The following is a 17838-nucleotide window of genomic DNA, read 5'->3' as shown; positions in this document are numbered from 1 at the left end:
CCAGGCTGTGCCACTTTCTTAGTTATAATAGAAATATGATACATTTTCTAAAATTACTTATATTTCTACTATCTTTTTATAGATTCCTAATGTGGAATTCCCCTCTATATACTGTGAATACCATTGGTTAATAAAGAAACTGCTTTGAGCCTATAGCAGAGCAGGGCAGAACAGAGCTAGGTGGGGAGGGAGCTAAACTGAATGCTGGGAGAAAGAAGGTAGAGTCAGGGAGAAGTCTTGTAGCCCCACCAGAGACAGACGCCAGATGAAACTTTATCTGGTAAGCCACAGACTTGATGTGATACACAGATTAATAGAAATGGGTTAAATTAATATGTAAGAGTTAGCCAATAAGAAGCTAGAGCTACTGGGCCAAGCTGTGATTTATTTAATACAGTTTCTGTGTGGTTATTTCGGGAGTCTGGGCAGCCAGGAAACAAACAAGCGGCCTCCTACTACAGATTCCACTAGACTTTTTTTTTTTTCCTGCAGACATGCATGTCTTAAAGAAACGATAGCTTTACTTTTCTGACTTAAATACCTGTTGTTTCCTTTTCTTGTGTGACTACACTGACTAGAACATCAAGTACAAAGTTTTTGTTTTTTGAGACAGGTTCTCACTTAACTCAAACTGGCTTTGAATTTGCAGTGTATTTGCAATGAAGCTGGAGTGTTGGGATTATGGGCACGTGGTACCTCATTCAGGTTTTCAAGTACAATGTTGAAAAGTTGGAAGAGCAGACACCCTAACATTCTCATTATTCTAGGGCACGTCTTCCCTCACCTTCATTGGTAAGGACTTTATATAGCTGCTCTTTATCATATAATATATATAAATATAGTGTTAATCTTTAAAATCCCATTCCAAAAGCGAGCAAATGGGACCTCTGCAAAGTTAGGGTAGCTAGTTGTAAATAACTGGAACAAGAAATAGCAACAGGCACAATTTCTGTGACCAGTCAGCCCTGGCATTGATCAAGCCTTGCCAGCTGTGGTATTGGGGGTGCATGTTGCTCAAATGTGTCGCCTCTAATTTCTTGTGTAAATGAGGCTTGTCACAACGTCTACCCGACAGGGTGATGAAAAGGTTGAAAATACGTAAATCGTGCTTTTCTTTCTCTGTATATCTTTTGTGTGTATGTGTTAGGGGCAGGGAGGGGGTTGCTGAGACAGCATCTCAGGTAGTCCCAGCTGGCTTCAAACTCTCTAGCTGACAGTGAGTGACTCAGAACTTCTTATCCTCCTGCATCTGCCGCTCGAGTGCTGGGATTACAGGTGTATGTCACTATGCCAACATGCCTGTTTTATTGGGGCTGAGGATCAAGCACAGGCAAGGCACACGCTAGGAAGGCATCCCATCACCTATACCATATCCCCAGCCCTGTACAGATGTTTGTAACATGCCGAAAACCGTGTCTGGGGAACAGCAACCATTACAGATTGTATTTGTTCGAAATTGTGGAAAACCAGCTAGGTTGTATGGTAGGATGAAAAGCCTACCCCATTACTTCCAGATTTGGGACTTTCACCCGAACACTCAGTGTCACAATTTGAATTACCTAGTCTTCCTTACATGCAAGCCAGAAGGCCCTTCTGCATGGCATATCGGACAGCTGCTGATTTGCCAAGAATTACTCAGACTAAGTGCACATTTAGGAAACCTTCATTTCTCAGCTAGGGAAGGCTGACCGAACCGCCTACTGAGATGATAGTGACCAGGAACGGCTCCTCCCGGGTTGGAAAGTTATCTTCTGTGCTTTGTGTGTGCTTTGCAGCCCTTTGGCTGCTTCTGCTGTGACACTTGTCCCGGTTCTTGGCATCTCCTAGAGCAATCAGCTCTCAGGTTAGATTTAGGGCATGAGTCTTCTGGGTTGGACCTCTCTTCTTGCCACTAGGGGCCAAGCAAGGAGCACGGGGGGGGGGGGGGGGGTCTTTGTCTCAGGAACCACCTAGAGCCTGAGTTAACATTCAAACAAACACTGCACTCTTTTTATTCAGCCCCATGGAGGGTGGGAGGTTCAATCTTTTCATGGCATTTTTTTTTTGCTTCCCCCCCCCTCCTTTCTTTCTTTTAAATCAGAAAGGACGTGTCTGATTCCAGGAATTCAGGAATTCTTGGCTGGAAGAGCTCTTGGTTTCGGATTTGCTTGAGTTTTTTTTCCTGACCAAGCAGCAGGTTGCTTTCTTCACTTCAACCGTATTGTTACCTAAACAAGTAAGCCGTCTGTTTGCTACAGGCAAAGTCAGAGTTTCCATCTGAATTTTGGCTAATCAGGATGTAAGGGCGGATTCAAGCTTTGGATTCTTAAATCTCCTAAGCCTTACAGCTGTGTTTCCCTGTTTCCACTAGAGGCTAGGGTTTAAGATTTAGGGAATTATGCAAAACACATTGGCAGTGCCCAGACTTACGTGCATGAGTGGGGTAGGGGGGACTTCCCTGGGGTGGGGGGCTTCCCTTGCTCTGTAATGTTGACTGAGGACCCCCCAATTTTTTTTTGAGGAGTACGCTCACCGGAGATTGAGCTAATGGTTTCAGACCTTGATCAGGCCTGAGCTCCAGGACTCTGCTTTTTCTTAAAATAACTTTAAGAATTGAGCGCAAAAATCTGCAAATGGCACCACAGTTGCTGTGTGCATTTATAGATACATGCATAGCACCAAGCTCCTTCACACATCTAGCGATCACACTGCATACACTTCAGCAGTCACAGCCCAGCCAGTCTTCCAAAATACTACCCTGATGCGTTTAAAGGCTGCAACTCTGCAAGGAAATACCCTACAATATGCCTTTTAAATTTGCCTATTGTGTGCAAGCACACAAGCCGTTTATGTAGAATTTTAGCCCGTTTTAAATGCTAAAAGATCCCCCACTAGCGGCTTTGTTTAGCACAAACACTCAAAACTTTATTAAAAACAGTTTTCAAAAGTAGCTTCATAAAACTAGACTGCCAGCAAACCTTGGTCGAGGGGTGGAAAATAAATCGTATATCTTTAACCCACAGAAGTTAAAAGCCTCTCTTTTTTCTTTTTTGTTAGCTAACAATGGAAACTTTTTTTTTTAAAAGTGTTTCCCTCCCTCGGTCTTGCCAAGCAATAGAAAAAAAAAAAAAAAAGAAAAGAAAAACTTGTTCCGCTGAGTTCAACCCCAGACAGGCTCACAACTTCCTTCCTGCCTTCCTCCCCCAAGCCCCCGCCTTTTTGCCTCCTCCCCCAACCCCCAACTTTTTTTTTTTTTTTTTTAATCTTACATTGAACAAACACTGAAGTAGCCGGGAGCAGACGCTGACAGCAGTAGTGTCTCCTACCAAGCAAGGAGCTGCTCAGAGTCAGCCTGGCGTTGCCCCCTCCGGGATCGCCTGGCCACTGTGCCGGTATATTCACCCTCTTTGCACCCCACTTTTTTCGTCTTCCATAAGTTTTTGCGGTAATCCTTTGGGTGCGTTTTCTACTTTAAGCCACCTGGTCTGCCTAAGTCCTGAGTCCCCGGGGCATGTCGCTTGCACAGGACCTGGGAGTTTAAGCAATTGCAGGTAAGCGTGGCGGCTCCTTCCTGGCCCTAGCCTCTGAACCCTCTTTCCGCTCCATCTGTACTGGGGCTCCTGCGGGTGTTCCGGGGTCCGATCGTAGGGCAAGGGGGAAGGCTGAGCAGACTAAGAAGGGAGTCTGATTTGGGAGGGTGGCGTGGAGTGGCGCTGGGGATAGAGGAGGCAATTCGGCTTTCCCAAAACCGCCTTCCGGTCCTCCCCGGGGCACTGCGGGCGTCTGAGTCTAGGGCTGCCGGGCGGCTCGGTTGGCGCCAGGCGAGGCTGCCCGGGATGCGCGAGGCCCTGCCCTCCGCCGCGCCGCTCCGCTCTACTCCGGGCTTAGCATGCCGTACTCCGGAGGGCTGCAAAGTCTCAGGCCTGCACACTTGGAAGGCTTCCGGGCTGCAGCCGTGCAAGCAAGCCTAGAGTTCCTCCGAGGGGTGCGGGTCCCGGAGCCTACAAAGGCAGCTGGGTCTTCAGTAACAGGATGAGCACAGAACTGAGTAGCTGCGGGCACACACCCCTCCCACCCCACCCCCCAACACACACACACACACACACACACACACACACACACACACACGCCGCAGGGTGTGAGGGGACAGTAGGGGGCCTCCACTATTGATTCCAGTACTGGATACTGGAGAGTTTTGGTCCCAGGCGCGCACGCATGCCCACATTCACAAAACACACTTGTCTGGAGACAGGCATCAAAGTTAGCGCTGAAAAGTGCTTCGTCTGCGCCCCTCTGCACTCTCCCAGGTCTTTCACAGGCTGAGAAAGGCAGTCCCAAGTCCAGGACCAGGAAAGAAAGCGGCCCAGGTCTCGGCTCAGGCAGCGGTTTGGGGAAGGCAAGTCCGGGTCAGGCTCTCTGTGACTTGGTCTCTGATGTCCTGAGAGGGTGGAGCAGGGGTGCCTGTCATCCTCGACAGCCAGTGTTTGATCTGGTCAAGGGAACCTGGCCAGCCTAGCCTAGGGACCCAGCAGTTGTACCTCCTCCCTCGACCATCCGCGTGGCTATCGAGACTAATCTTAGAATTTGGGATTTTAAGTGTTCTAAGAGCTGGGGGAGGTGGACCACGACCGGAAAACACAAGCAGAGGCCATTGAGGCCCGGCATGCCTCCTCACCGAGCATCACACATCCCGTTGGCCAAGCATCCAGGACCATCCTGTCCCCAGCATATCGGGATCCCAGGACTCCCTTTGACTTCTGCGGGTGGCCTCTCACCACCCTCCCTTCGATGCCCTCTGGAATTCTGACTTTTTTCTTTGTGTCTCGACAGCTGCGAGATCGTTTATGGAGCTTGGGGCGGGGGCCGAGCCGGCAATTGTGCCCCGTGCCCGCCTTCTAGGCCATGCTGCTCCAGCGGCGTGCGTAGCGGTGGCCGCCGGGCCTCCAGGACTAAGCCGGGAGCCGCGGGAGGAGGAGTCGCCGGCGGTGGAGCCGGACGGAGAGCCGCAGCGGCGGGCGGCGCGGCAGACCCAGTACTATGGCTGTGTACTGCTATGCCCTCAATAGCCTGGTGATCATGAACAGCACCAACGAGCTCAAGAGTGGCGGTCCCCGGCCCAGCGGCAGCGACACACCTCAGCCTTCCGGGAGGGCCGCCCTGAGCCCTGGCAGCGTCTTCAGCCCTGGGAGAGGCACCTCCTTCCTCTTCCCTCCAGCGGAGTCACTGCCACTGGAGGAGCCCCCGAGTCCTGGGGGTTGGCGCAGCGGCCGGCGTAGGCTGAATAGTAGCAGCGGCAGCGGCGGTGGCAGCAGCAGCGGTAGCAGTAGCAGCAGTGGCGTGGGCAGTCCGAGTTGGGCTGGCCGCCTGCGAGGGGACGCGCAGCAGGTGGCGGCGGCCCGTACCCTCTCCCCACCTGGGCCAGAGGAGGCCCAAAGGAAGCTGCGGATTCTGCAGCGCGAATTGCAAAATGTGCAGGTGAACCAGAAAGTGGGCATGTTCGAGGCGCAAATCCAGGCCCAGAACTCTGCCATCCAAGCGCCCCGAAGCCCGCGTTTGGGAAGGGCTCGTTCGCCCTCCCCGTGTCCCTTCCGAAGCAGCAGCCAGCCCCCTGGAAGGGTCTTGGCTCAGTGCGCCCCAATTGAGGAACGGAGGACAAAGTCCTGGGGAGACCAATGTACAGAGACCCCAGACGCCACCTCCGGGAGGAGAAGCAGGCTCAGCCTACACCCCTCGAAGGACAAGGAGGGAGTGGCCCCTCTTTTAGTCCCCGCCAGCCCGACCAGGTTAGGGACTCAGAATCCATCAGCTTCATTGAGGATGGAAAGAGGCACCTCGGCCAGTCCCCGCTGTGGCTCACCCACAGCTATGGAAATTGACAAGAGGGTTGCTCCCTCATCGGAGCACTTTGGAACTAGCTTAGCATTGGCCACTAAAGTGACAACTTCAGCCGCATCCGCAGGACCACACCCTGGACATGATTCTGCCCTCATGGAGGCAGCCTGCGAGCTCGGGGGTGTGCGCACCAAGGAGGTCCAGATGGAGAGACGGGGGCAGTTTCTGGGCAAGGAGACAGACTCAGTCCCAGAGCCTGGCCGGACCCACATTAGAGAACCCCCTGGGAGGGTAGGGAGAGAAATTCATCCTGTTGGTGGTCAGGGTTCCTGGACACCTGAAGTCTTCAAAAGGCAGGAAGAGAGGACTGTGAATGCCCAAAGGTCAGAGGTGTTGAACGACCCGAGACGGTCTAGACTGCCAGGAGACCTGGGTTCCGTAGGTCCTGAGGAGGCAGGAAATAGGATCCCAGGGATCCGAGGACCCGAGCAGACCCTGGACCTTGTAAGAGAAGGGTCTTCAGCACTGGGCTTGCTTGGAGGCAGCCAGGCAGCACATCCAGGGACCAGGGATGTAGAGGCAGGAACTCTTTGTGACGGAATGCTGGAACCTTTACCACCTGGAGAAGTGGCAACAAACTTGAAAGAACCCCAGTGCCAGAACAGGATGGGTATGCAGCCTGAGAGTTTCAGGGTTTGGCCAGGTGCCATGGAGGAAGCTCCCCTGATCTGGACGTGTGACACAGGGGTACAGTTGATGGAAACTTGGGGAAGTCAGATGCATGACAGAGATGCTCACCCTCGCTGCCAAGAGATGCCCCCAGATCAGGACAAGGCCTCCTGTAAAGAGGCCTGCAGCCCCAGCAGCATCCAAGCCATCCCCGCAGTCATCATCACAGACATGGGGGCTCAGGAGGATGGGGCCTTAGACGAGATCCAAGGAAGCCCACGGGGTCCCCTGCCTCTGAGGAAGCTGTCTTCTTCCTCGGCCTCCTCCACCGGCTTCTCCTCTTCCTATGAGGACTCAGAGGAGGACATCTCCAGTGACCCTGAGCGGACGCTGGACCCCAACGCAGCCTTTTTGCATACCCTCGACCAGCAGAAGCCCAGAGTGGTGAGTGTTGCCAAACGATTTTTTTTTTTTTTAGAATTCATATGCACAACTAATATTTCTCTACAGGCGGGCTCATTGTGAGGTGGGCGCAGAGGTACCAACCAAGCACTTGTAGGCCGGACAGTTGAATTTGAGTCATTCCTACCATACACATCTTTAAAAAAGGGTTTGAAGGAACATAATATTCACAAATGTCAACAATAACAAGCCTTCCTGGTTTCCAAAGATAGTGAACAGAGCTGCCAAATGTGGCTTTCGCTTGACAAAGTGAAACACTTAGTTTCGTGATTCATTCAGGCCGACAAGGAGGTCAATGGCTTCACCAGCCTCTGCTACCAGGCAGAAATGCCAGTGATGTGATTCCGTGACGGGACCCTGACCCCTGCAGATGTGGTTGTGCTGAGTCTCAGTCAGTTAGGCAGGACTTGGCAGTAACAGTGTGGTTGCCATAACTAAGCTGCATGACAAGTATGACGTGTAAGTTAAAATCAGAACCACCTTTTGGGCCAATAGATGTTTTCTTTTCATAGCAGAATTCTATTTGGATAGAGCAGTCTGAGTCAGGCATGCGGTGTCTTCTAAGGAGTGTGAGTTGGGACGAGTCCACTCCAGGTTCATTTTCCCATGTGTGCTTGGGTTCATTACACTGACTCCTGGTCTGTCGGTGACAGTGACAGTCGTTTGTTCCTACTGCGTGGTTGACCTCACCTTTTGAGGTCAGCCTCTTTTAGAAGATGTAAGCGGGGAAGCTAGCTCTTCTAAAATGGGCTGGCCTTTCTCTTGCCTCTCCAGGGAGGATGGGGGGAATTTCCTAACCTGGCATGCAGGAGGTTGTAGGCTACCGTCTGGGGGAAAGCTGCACGGTATTTTAGTGGGTAGCCTTCTGGTTCCTTCTTGAACGTGAGCATCCACCCATTTGTACCCCAATCACTTTCTCCATCCTTAATGGAGGCGTTACAGCTTGGCTTAACATGCTTTGCTAAGAGACCGTGGGTGCTCAAACACTTCTGATGCTTCCACTTCAGAAATCACAGTCTAGTTTTGAAGGTCAGCAATTGCTTTCCCAAAACCCTTCTTCTGGAGATGTAGAGGCAAATTCGTATGCAAAGTTGAGTCCTAATCAACCTGGCATTTTTGTGGCCAGGGACAGGGCTCCCCAGGTACCTTGCACCTGCTCTCAGGCATCAGCATACCAGCTTTAGAGAAGGGGTGGGCAGTCTGCCTGGAGCCCACAGTGGCCACAGGCAGATGGAAAATGCTTCTCTTGGCAGGTGAGGCCCAATTTTTTCCCCTCCGCTTAGCAGTTAGAGGCCTGTTAAGTAAGGGAGGGTCTTCTGTCCACCCCTCCCGTTTGTTCTGAAACCCTGAAGCTTGGCCGGCACACCTAAGTAACTTTGGGTTGCTATCAATTTTCCTTTTGCTCGCTCTTGTGATGGTTGAGCAGCTCTCACCTACCGCTTATCAAAGCAGCCCATACATCCGTGTTTGGAGAGGAAGCCTTGTCTGGGAATGAATTAAAAGGGATATAAATAATAACATGTAAACAGCAACAGCCTTCTTCTCCTCCTCCTTCTTTTGTTCTTCTTCATTCATCAGAGTGAAACCAAATGTGTCGCCAGGGAGGTAGCCTGTATTTTCAAGTTAGGTTAGAGGCCCAGAGGTAGACATGAGCTGCTGTCCCACCACCCATGGAGTAAAGTCGGGAGGGGGTGGGGGGATGGGAAGGAATCCCCTTCCAGCTAGAGAGAGAGAGAGAGAGAGAGAGAGAGAGAGAGAGAGAGAATATGAATGCATGTGTTGGGTTCAGAGGAGTGTGGGTAACTAACCAACTGGAAATTATGGGATCCTAGGGACTTTTGCGCTTTGGTTGAGAGCTTGCACTATGAGCAGAATCTCCTCTTAGACTAATTGCAATGCTAGGGGCTTTTCAGGAACACCAAACCATCTGCTCGCTGGGTCAAAAATCCTCATTACCCGAGACTGCTATTTTGTCTGCAGGAGGCCAGACATCTTGATTGACCTGGGAGGCCTGTGGGCTGTCCTTTTGATATTCAGTAATTGATGCTCACATATGCTACTACACCACATCTGGGCACACTCACCCTTGCCCACTCTCCCTCACACGTCCTCACATGCGCTCACCCTCACCTTCACTTTGCTCACACTCACTAAGCCATGCCTACACATGTTCACACTCGATTCCTGACCACACTCACACCCATTCGCCCATACACATAAGTTTGAAATGGCATGTTCACACAACCCATCCTGGCCCCCAGACCCGTACTAGAACCTAAGGGTTTTTACCACTGCCCCTCTTTCCCACGTGCCCTCTGTTTGTCGCAGTTAATGCTTGTGTAATTGGGTGTGCAGGTGGGGTGTGACAACATATCCACGTCTTAGGGCTCAGACACTTGGCATTGGCTTGGAAGTAACTATCATGACTTTGTCTGCAGCAGCTTAAATTTAGGTCTGTTCACACTTCCTGTTCCCTGAGGTCTGAACAGAGCCAAAGTACTGAGCAAGGACGGCACTCTCTTTCTTCTTTCTCATAGTGGAAACCATTTATTGTTTTACCCTCCTATATTATTCTATCCAAGACTGTCTGGTGAACTAAGTCCAGGCAGAGAGTATGACATTATAATACAGAAGCATCTCACCTTACAGAATATATTGGATTGATTTGTTCCAAAATTCTCCTGTCAATAATGTGTATTTGCAAAAATGAAACAAGGGGCCGGCAAGATGGCCCAGCAGGTAAAGGTGTTTGCTAACAGGCTGATGACCTGAGTTTGATATCCAGAACCTACATGGTAGAAGGAGAGAACTTACTTTTGTGAGTTGTCCATGGCACACACACATACACGCATGCATGCATGCATGCAAAAATCCATAAGTAAAAAAGTATAAAATATCCAGGCTGGAGAGATAGCTCAGCCATTAAAAGGCTAGGCTCACAGCCAAAAAAAGTATATATATATATATAAAATCAAAACTAAGGCCCAGTACCTGTAGACTAAATAAAGAACAAAAATACCACAGAGCTTTGCCTTCTTGATGTTTGCTACATTTAAGGGACACTGGAATTTTGTTTCTTTGGTCTTTTTGGGGGGAAGAGTAGGTATTGTACTTTTGCTTCTTTTTAGTGAAAATGAACTTGGACAAATAGTAAATTTTCACCTGCTTGAGATGTGTGTGTGGCTTTAAGAAGTGTGTAGCAATTTTATGTTTGATTATCTCATGGTGAGCACTTTAAGTGGGAACTTTAAAAAAAAAGAGGTTTATTTTCTTTTTTATGTGTGCATGTGTGTATGTGCAAGTATAAACACAGAGGAGAGCGTAGGGTTCCCAGGAGCTGGGATTACGGGCAGTTGTCAGTTGCCTGAGGTGGGTGTTGAGACTGGAATGCCAGTCCGCTGGTCCTGCGTGAGCAGTAAACGCTCTTAACTACTGAGGCATCTCTCCAGTCCCTGGAAACTTCAGATGAGGGTATTGAAGGCCCAAGTTATGAGTTCAGATGGCATGTTCTGTTTTCTGAAGATGGGCGGCCCTTCTCTCTCCCTCTCAGGGACAGGGGCTCCTAGATCCAGGGTCCCTGGAGTCATTTATCTGAGATTCCTGTGGTTACTCTAATTAAAAACAAAACAAACAAACAAAAACAAGATTTAAAGACAACAGGACCTAGGGCACACACTGAGGGGCCCTGGCTCTTTTTCGACGTTGTGCATAGAGTCAAGGGGGACTCAAGGGTCAGTCTCATCCCAACTTTCTGCAAATACTTAGTTCTAGCCATTCAGCTCCAAACTTCGTGGGCGTGAAGCATGCATCAGGATGTCTGGAGGTGTGACAAAGATCCTCCGGCGTGGACCTTGGTACTGAGGTCCAAACCAGGCACCTTTAAGTGTGTGCTTTTATTGAAGCCAGTTGACTGATCAGACTGTTTTCCTCCCCTCCCTTTACCAAAAGATGGGCTCTTTGTAATTTCACATTGAAAACAACAACAACAACAACAAAAAACCTACCATGAGAGTAAAGCGCTGGCGCCATAACTGAGGATTTCCTTTTCTTTATTTCTTTATTTTCTTTTTTTGAGAACAGGGTTTCTTTGTGTAGCCCTGGATGTCCTGAAACTCTCTCTGTGGACCAGGCTAGCCTCAAACTCACAGAGATTCACCTGTCTCTGCCTCCTGAGTGCTGGGATTAAGACGTGGGTCACCACCTCCTGCCCAGAGGTTTTCATCAGTAATCCCACAGATCTGAGGAACTGTGCTGTTAGGATGCCCATAGGATACGTTCAGGCTACAGATTAAAAGAAACCGCTCACATGTGAAGTTTCAAAGCTGAGGCTTTGCTGACACGGAGCCAAGAAGTCCCTGCAAAGCACTGTCATATCAGAGACCAAAGCATTCCACCAGCTTTAATAGATCAGGAGGGAGACGGGCTGAGAACATTTAAGCTCTGCAGAAATGCATTTCGAGACATACCTTGCATTTAAGTTTTAGTAAGGACTGAGTAAGCCTGTCAGTGTTTGAGTGCTGAGAACTGGATCTCGAGTCTGACATAAGACATCCTTGGAACTCTGTCTGCTAGAGCCGATCTGCTACCCAGTCGCTTTCTGGCTTTGTCACCTGTGCTTGCTGAATGTTGTTTCAGATTAGATTCATTTTATATGATTTGTTTAAATTCCTTGGAGTATTGATAACATTGTTTAGGCTTGTTTTATTTTGTCTGGTTCTAACTTATTCACCTGAAGGTAGATTTTTTTTTTTTAATTTAATGGAAAGAATGTTATCTTGTGGGAAAACTCCTGTAGAGTTCAGATAATCAATAGGCGAATCAAGTCAGGAATTCTTTTGCATTACAATGTGAAGCCAGGTGTTATGGTGTGTCTGTACTCTCAACACACCCGCTGCTACACCAGCACCCCAGGCTGCTACAGAAGGATTTCCAGTATGAAACCAGCCTGGACTGGATAACGAGCCCGTATCTCAAAAACAAGCAAATGTACTAATTGTACTGTGGTCACATTATCAGTGTGGAGGAATCTGGCGTTTGGATAGGCGAGAACAGCTTGGTATTGAAAATATGTACATTGTGCGCTCCAGCTCCATGGCAAATATGGTTTGTTGTGGTGTGTGTGTGTGTGTGTGTGTGTGTGTGTGTGTGTGTGTGTGTGTGTGATTTTTTTCCTCATGAATCAGGAGAGGGCATTGCTTCCTACCAAACGTAAACTCTGGTTTTATGAAAAGCTCTCTAGAGTGTCACCTGCCCTTTGGGGTTTTACAGGACTGTGAGAGTGTCATATGGTCATATACTGTCAACTCACTGAACCAGCTGATGCTGGGTCTACAGGTGGGGACTCCCACATCACCTCTGACTGTGGGCAGCCACCTTGGAGGTCTGGAAGAATCGACTCCCTTGGTCTCATGGTCCCAACCGTCAGCCTGGACTGGTATATTTCTGTCACAGGCCTCAAGCTGAGATCCTCCCATTACCTTGTCATCTTCTCACTGAACATCCTCCCTGCATCCCATGCGCCCCCCTCCTCCATCTCATCTTTCCACCGGGCACAGTGGCACTAATCCGTTTTCCAGGTGAACCGTTAGCTAGAACTATTTATATAACAACTTAAGTCTCCTTAGCTGAAAGACAAGACACATAAGCATATGTGATTTCATTTTATGTTTTTATATTAAAAGTAGCAAAATGTTTTCTCCTGGCTCCATAATGAACATTGTTGACATTCCCAGAGCATTGCACAGTTGGAGAACTTAGAGAGTTCATTTTCTCCAATGTTCACGTCTTACAGATGAAGAAGTGTGGCTGGCACATGTTCAGTATTGCCATAGGACCCATGTTCACATTCTTCTCACATAGCTTCTTAAGTGGGTAGGTTCCTTACTCGCCTTCTAAGGTCCAATCGAGCTTTTAAGGTATTTGTTAAGGTCCATTGAGATGGCTCAGTGGGTAAAGGCACTTGCTGTGCAAGCCTGATGACCTGGGTTCAATCCCTGGGACCTTCACAAAGGTAGACGGAGAGAACTCACTGTACACAGTTGTCAGCGGACCTCCACATACGCGCTGTGCTACACGTGCACACACATACACGTCATGCACACGCATACAATAGCAATAATAAAATAGCATAAAAAATAAAATACTGGTTAAATGACGGAGGTCGGGAGAAAAAAGGTGTCCAATATTATCCATAGAAGAAGTGTTGAACTGTCTTAAAAACTCATGAAGGGAAAATAAGCAGAGTGAAGACAAGCCCGTTGATGATTCCCTTGGTCTTCATGCTTCAGGGATGAGCAAACTAGACTTGGGTTTAGGAGGCCTGGATTGAAATCGCAGCCCATGCATGGTCTGCAAACCGCTGGAGAACTAGCCAGAGTCAGTGTGGCCTCATGAAGCCTTCAAAGTCCCGCGCTACAGTGTTGAGGGCCTTGCGTAGTGTCACAGAACGGTGGCTCAGTGCATAAGTGACTGCTTTGTTGGGAGATTGTGAGCACTGGAGAGGCCGGGGGAAGCCCTGGGTTCTGTGGAAGAAAGCCGCAGCAGCTCCAAGTCCACTCTCAACCACCACAGTCCTGCGAAATGCTTTGCCTCCCGCAGAAAGGCTGTAGTCCCAAGACCAGAAGTCCCCAGCTGCGGTGCAGTTGGTTGTTGCTTCACTGACTGCTTAGAGCAGGGCTGGTCTTAGTTTCTAGTTCGGTCTCTAGTGCTCACGAGCAGACTTTGGGAATTTCTCTTAAGGTCTGGGCTCAAAGAGCAGAGCTGTAGAGCCTGGTCCACCATGCCTGCCCTACATAAGTGTCAGGGACCGAGGTCGGTCGGCTTGACACACGTGTGTGGAGGACTGTTCAGGGGAGATTCCTCTGCTGCTTCCTGCGTAAAGACAGGAACTTCCAGAGTTTGTGCGGTGAGCACTGGTGTAGGATATGCGTTTCTTCAGTCAGCAACACTCTGAGATGTTTCGCAATAATTCTGAGAAGAATTCGCCATCTTTTTCTCTTATTGAGATTTGTTGGGACACTTCATTCATTTGATATCGTGTGATAGAAACCCACACTACAAATGGTAATCTCTCCAGAACACTTGCCAACACAATTTAAATGTTTTTTTCTTGACATTTTTATTTCTCTCATTTTAGACCCATTGTTAACTTTTCTAAGTAACTGGCAGGGGAATGTAGATCACTGATGGTGCTTGCCTTGCATGCTAAAAGTCCTGGGTTCCAGACGGGCGGTGGGTACGGCCTTAATCCCAGTACTTGGGAGGAGGCAGAGGCAGGAGGATCTCTGTAAGTTCGAGGCCAGCCTGGTTCCAGACAGTTCCAGGACAGGCTCCAAAGCTTCACAGAGAAATCATGTCTCAAAAACAAACAAACAAACAAACAAACAAATAAATAAAAATCCTGTCTTCCTTCCTTCGAAGGAAAGAAAGAAAAAAAAAAAGAGGAGATGGTGATATGGCCCAGCCAGTGAAGATGCTTGCCTCCCAACAATGCAATGCCTACTTGAGTTTTATCCCTGAACTGTGAAAAGGTCTAAGAGAGAGAGAACTGAGTTCACAAAGCTGTCCTCTGACATGTGTGCTACGACACGTGTGTGCATATATATATGTGTGTGTATACATATACACGCATATACATACATGTATATATACACATTAAAATGAAAATAAGAAAAGGGAGTTTTAGAAATAACCAAAAGCAGGAGTTATGTAGCAGCGGAGCGGCAGAACTGAGCTCTGTGAGGTCCCCACACAGTGATGCCAAGAAGGGAATTTAGGATTTCAAGCATGTTAGGCAAGCACTCAACCGCTGGCCTAGGCCTGCAGACCTTCAAATTGCTTTTAAAAATGTTTTCAAGGCAAAGCCTCACTAAGTTGCCCAGGCTGCCTTTGGACTCTGTTTACAGTCCAGGTAGATCTTGAATCTGAGATCCCCTTATCTCAGTTTCCTGAGTAGCTGGGATTATAGGCCTGCACTATAATGCATTATATATGGCCAGCAGTAGGGAGGCCTGGCTACTATTCAGTCTTGTGTATGATGTCATCTGGGGTGAGAGGAAGCTGTGTTGTTCTTTCCCCACCTCTGGACGAGTAGGAACTGGTTCAGGCATGCTGGGTCGAGGCTAACTGTCATCATCCCCCCCCCCCCCCCCCGGAGGCTCATGAAGGTCGCTGTTAGCTTGTTAATCTTTCGTTTTACTCTTGCGGTAAGATTTGGATAGAAAGGGAAAATGCAGTGATACAGAATGACAAGCAGAGCCGTGGAGATTATTCCGCTGACCTCTGACCAAGATTAGGGCTGGCCTAACCCAGAGAAGATACATGTTGATGCAATACAAGGAGCTGGTCCTCTGAAAGGACTGTTGCCTTGCTGACTTTGTAAAATTGGTCCTGAGGCATCATGGGAGGGCAGACATGAGGTGCTTTTGCCCTCAGTGCTGGGCTTTGAGTGTAGTTCCCTCTCATTCGCTGTCTTAAAGGTTCTCTGCCTCCTGCTTCCGCTCCCCCCAACCCATTTAATCAGATTGAATAAATGGTCACACTGCTTCCAACAAGCCATACTGTGCGCCAGTGGGGAAGGTTCAGCCTGCTTCAGTGGTGGTGGGGGATATACGTGAGTGTTTGCGTGGATGTGGGTATAGGGGGCACGAGTGGTCCCTGGTGCCTGGCCATCTACCCAACTCGATCTACAATCTCTGTTGGTATACTGCGAGCTAGTTCATGGGACCTGGGCAATCACAAGAGAGGGCACCCCCCCGGTCTCCCCGGCAGTTCTCAGCAAGGGTTTTTCCGATTTCTGCTGACATTCTTTCCAGGCTCAGCTCAATTTGTTTTCCTCCTTGCTATGGCGATTGATGACGGGGCGGGGGGGGGGGGTTGTGAAATGTATAATTGGGCAGGATCGCCTCTAAGTGTTTCTTCCTCAGTTCTGTGGGAGCTGGTGTTTGTCTAGTCCCCTGCTGATGCGCACATGGGTACTCTCCTCTCATGAGGTGGCCATCCAAGCGACAGATTTAGTAACACAGGGCTCCCCAACTGTGGGGAGAGGGTGCTGGCCCGGTGGAGAGGAACAAGAGAGTATCACTTTTGTAATTCTTATCTCACCTGAATCTGGTAGCAGGAAGCTGGAGAAAGGCCCGTGTGTGACTGTGACTTACACAGTTTAATCTCTTAACAATGCCAAATGGAAAATCCGACTGCCTGCCAGTGGTTTAAGAAACGGCCGGGAGATTTTTGTCAGGGTCAGATAATCCTGAGACGCAGATCATTGAGCCAAGGGTAGGGAAAGCACACTGGAGTTGTGTAAAAGCTGGAAGGACAGGAGGGCACTGTTACGGTTTGGGAAACTGTGGCACAATGTGACTGTGAGTGACTCATCTATAGGAGGTGATGGAAACATCTCCCCTTTTCTTGTTTTTGTTTGTTTGGTTGGTTTTTGAGATGGTGTCATAACGCCGGCTGGTTCTCCTTCCTCCACCTCCGAAGTGCTGGGATTACAGGTGTGAACCACGGCATCCCTGCCGCTGCTCCCCTTCCTCTTCTCCTTTGTCATCTTAGCCACCACAGCAGGATCCTAGTGCACCCTGTCTTGCTGACTCCAGGCAATTTGGAGGAGCCTTGCCAGAGGTCTTCTGAGACCCTTTCTGAATGTGCCCTAGAACTGGTTGGGAAAACTGGAAACTTTGTGACTTCTGACTTGAAGGAGAGTATATTCTTTCCTTCCTAAATTCATTTTAATTTTGAGTACTATGATATGACTGTTAAAGTGGTCCCAACAGAGGGATGGACCCCCCCCCAAAAAAAAGATAGAAAAGCTGAGTGTGGTGGTGCACTCCTTTAATCCCAGCACTGGGGAGGAAGAGGCAGGCAGATCTCTGTGAGTTTGAGATCAGCCTGGTCTACAGGGCAAGTTCCAGTACAGCCAGGACTGTTACACAGAGAAACCCTGCCTCGAAAAACAAAACAAAACAAATACGAGGGCTGAACCAGGGCAAACACTAAGCCAGTGTGAGGCGTTCTTGCCTCTGTGTCCCTCCACGAGAACTTGCAGGGCTATGACAGAGATCCTCCTGTCTACAGCAGGACTGGTTCTGACATGAACATAGGAGGGAGCAAGGGCTATAGAATGAGTGGCTGTCCTGGGGACACCCTGCCGCCTCTTCAGCTGGATTACTGTCTCCTTCTGCCGGAGTGGCCATCCTGGCCAGAATCACCAGGCTGCACTCCCTCCTCAGGCTGTGGTCTGCTCATCAGTGGGCCAGGAACATCACAGGCACAGCAGAAGGTTGTAGCAAGTGAGGCGTCACAAAGTCGGGGTTCTACCAGGACAGGACTGAGTTGGTGAGGGGTGACTGTGCTTTGCTTAGGGTTGGAGGGTGCTTAGGTAGCAGCTGTGTTTCAGCCTTGTCCTGGTTGATTTGGCAATGGCTTGAAAATTGAAAGAGAGAAATCCAGTCTTGAAATTTAATTTTGATTTTTCAAAACAGGGTTTCTCTGTGTAACAGTCCTGGCTATCCCGGAACTCGCTCTGTAAACGAGGCTGGCCTCGAACTCAGAGAAAACTGCTTGCCTCTGCCTCCCAAGGGCTGGGATTTAAAGCGTGGCTTGAGTTTTCACAGTGGCTATTTGGTGCTGTGCTGGGTGCCTCGTCTGTATGGCCCAGTCTTGGGTTGTATCTGGCAACTTCTGCCTCTCTTCTCATGGAGTTGGGCCTCCTGTGTGGTGGCTGCCCAAACAGTTGGCATTTACGTGGCATTTCCGCCTACTGGTACCCGTGCTGAAGAGAATGATTTGATTGATGCTGCCTCTGTCCTTGGGGATCTGGCCTCTGATACACGCTGATGCCAACATACATGCCTGTGATTTGCAAAACTGCAGAACAAGTTGTATTGCCATTGG

At 49.2% G+C, this 17838-nt stretch overlaps 1 protein-coding gene across 1 annotated transcript in view; it reads left to right on the top strand.

The window, feature by feature from the left end:
* The first annotated feature begins 3239 nt into the window (after window positions 1-3239).
* The window catches only part of Itpkb (inositol-trisphosphate 3-kinase B), a 90814-nt gene continuing 76215 nt past the window's right edge, over window positions 3240-17838 (top strand). Inside the window, exons 1-2 of the mRNA XM_087906086.1 lie at window positions 3240-3530; window positions 4810-6924. Of these exons, the coding sequence (XP_087762212.1) occupies window positions 5017-6924 (1908 nt within the window). The 5' untranslated portion in view covers window positions 3240-3530; window positions 4810-5016. The remainder of the gene's footprint in view (window positions 3531-4809; window positions 6925-17838) is intronic.

This window comes from Myodes glareolus, chromosome 5 (assembly GCF_982192425.1).
Source record: "Myodes glareolus chromosome 5, mMyoGla1.1, whole genome shotgun sequence".
Lineage (NCBI taxonomy): Eukaryota > Metazoa > Chordata > Mammalia > Rodentia > Cricetidae > Myodes > Myodes glareolus.
Note: the sequence above shows the minus strand (reverse complement) of the source record. Positions and strands in the feature narration are given on the sequence as shown.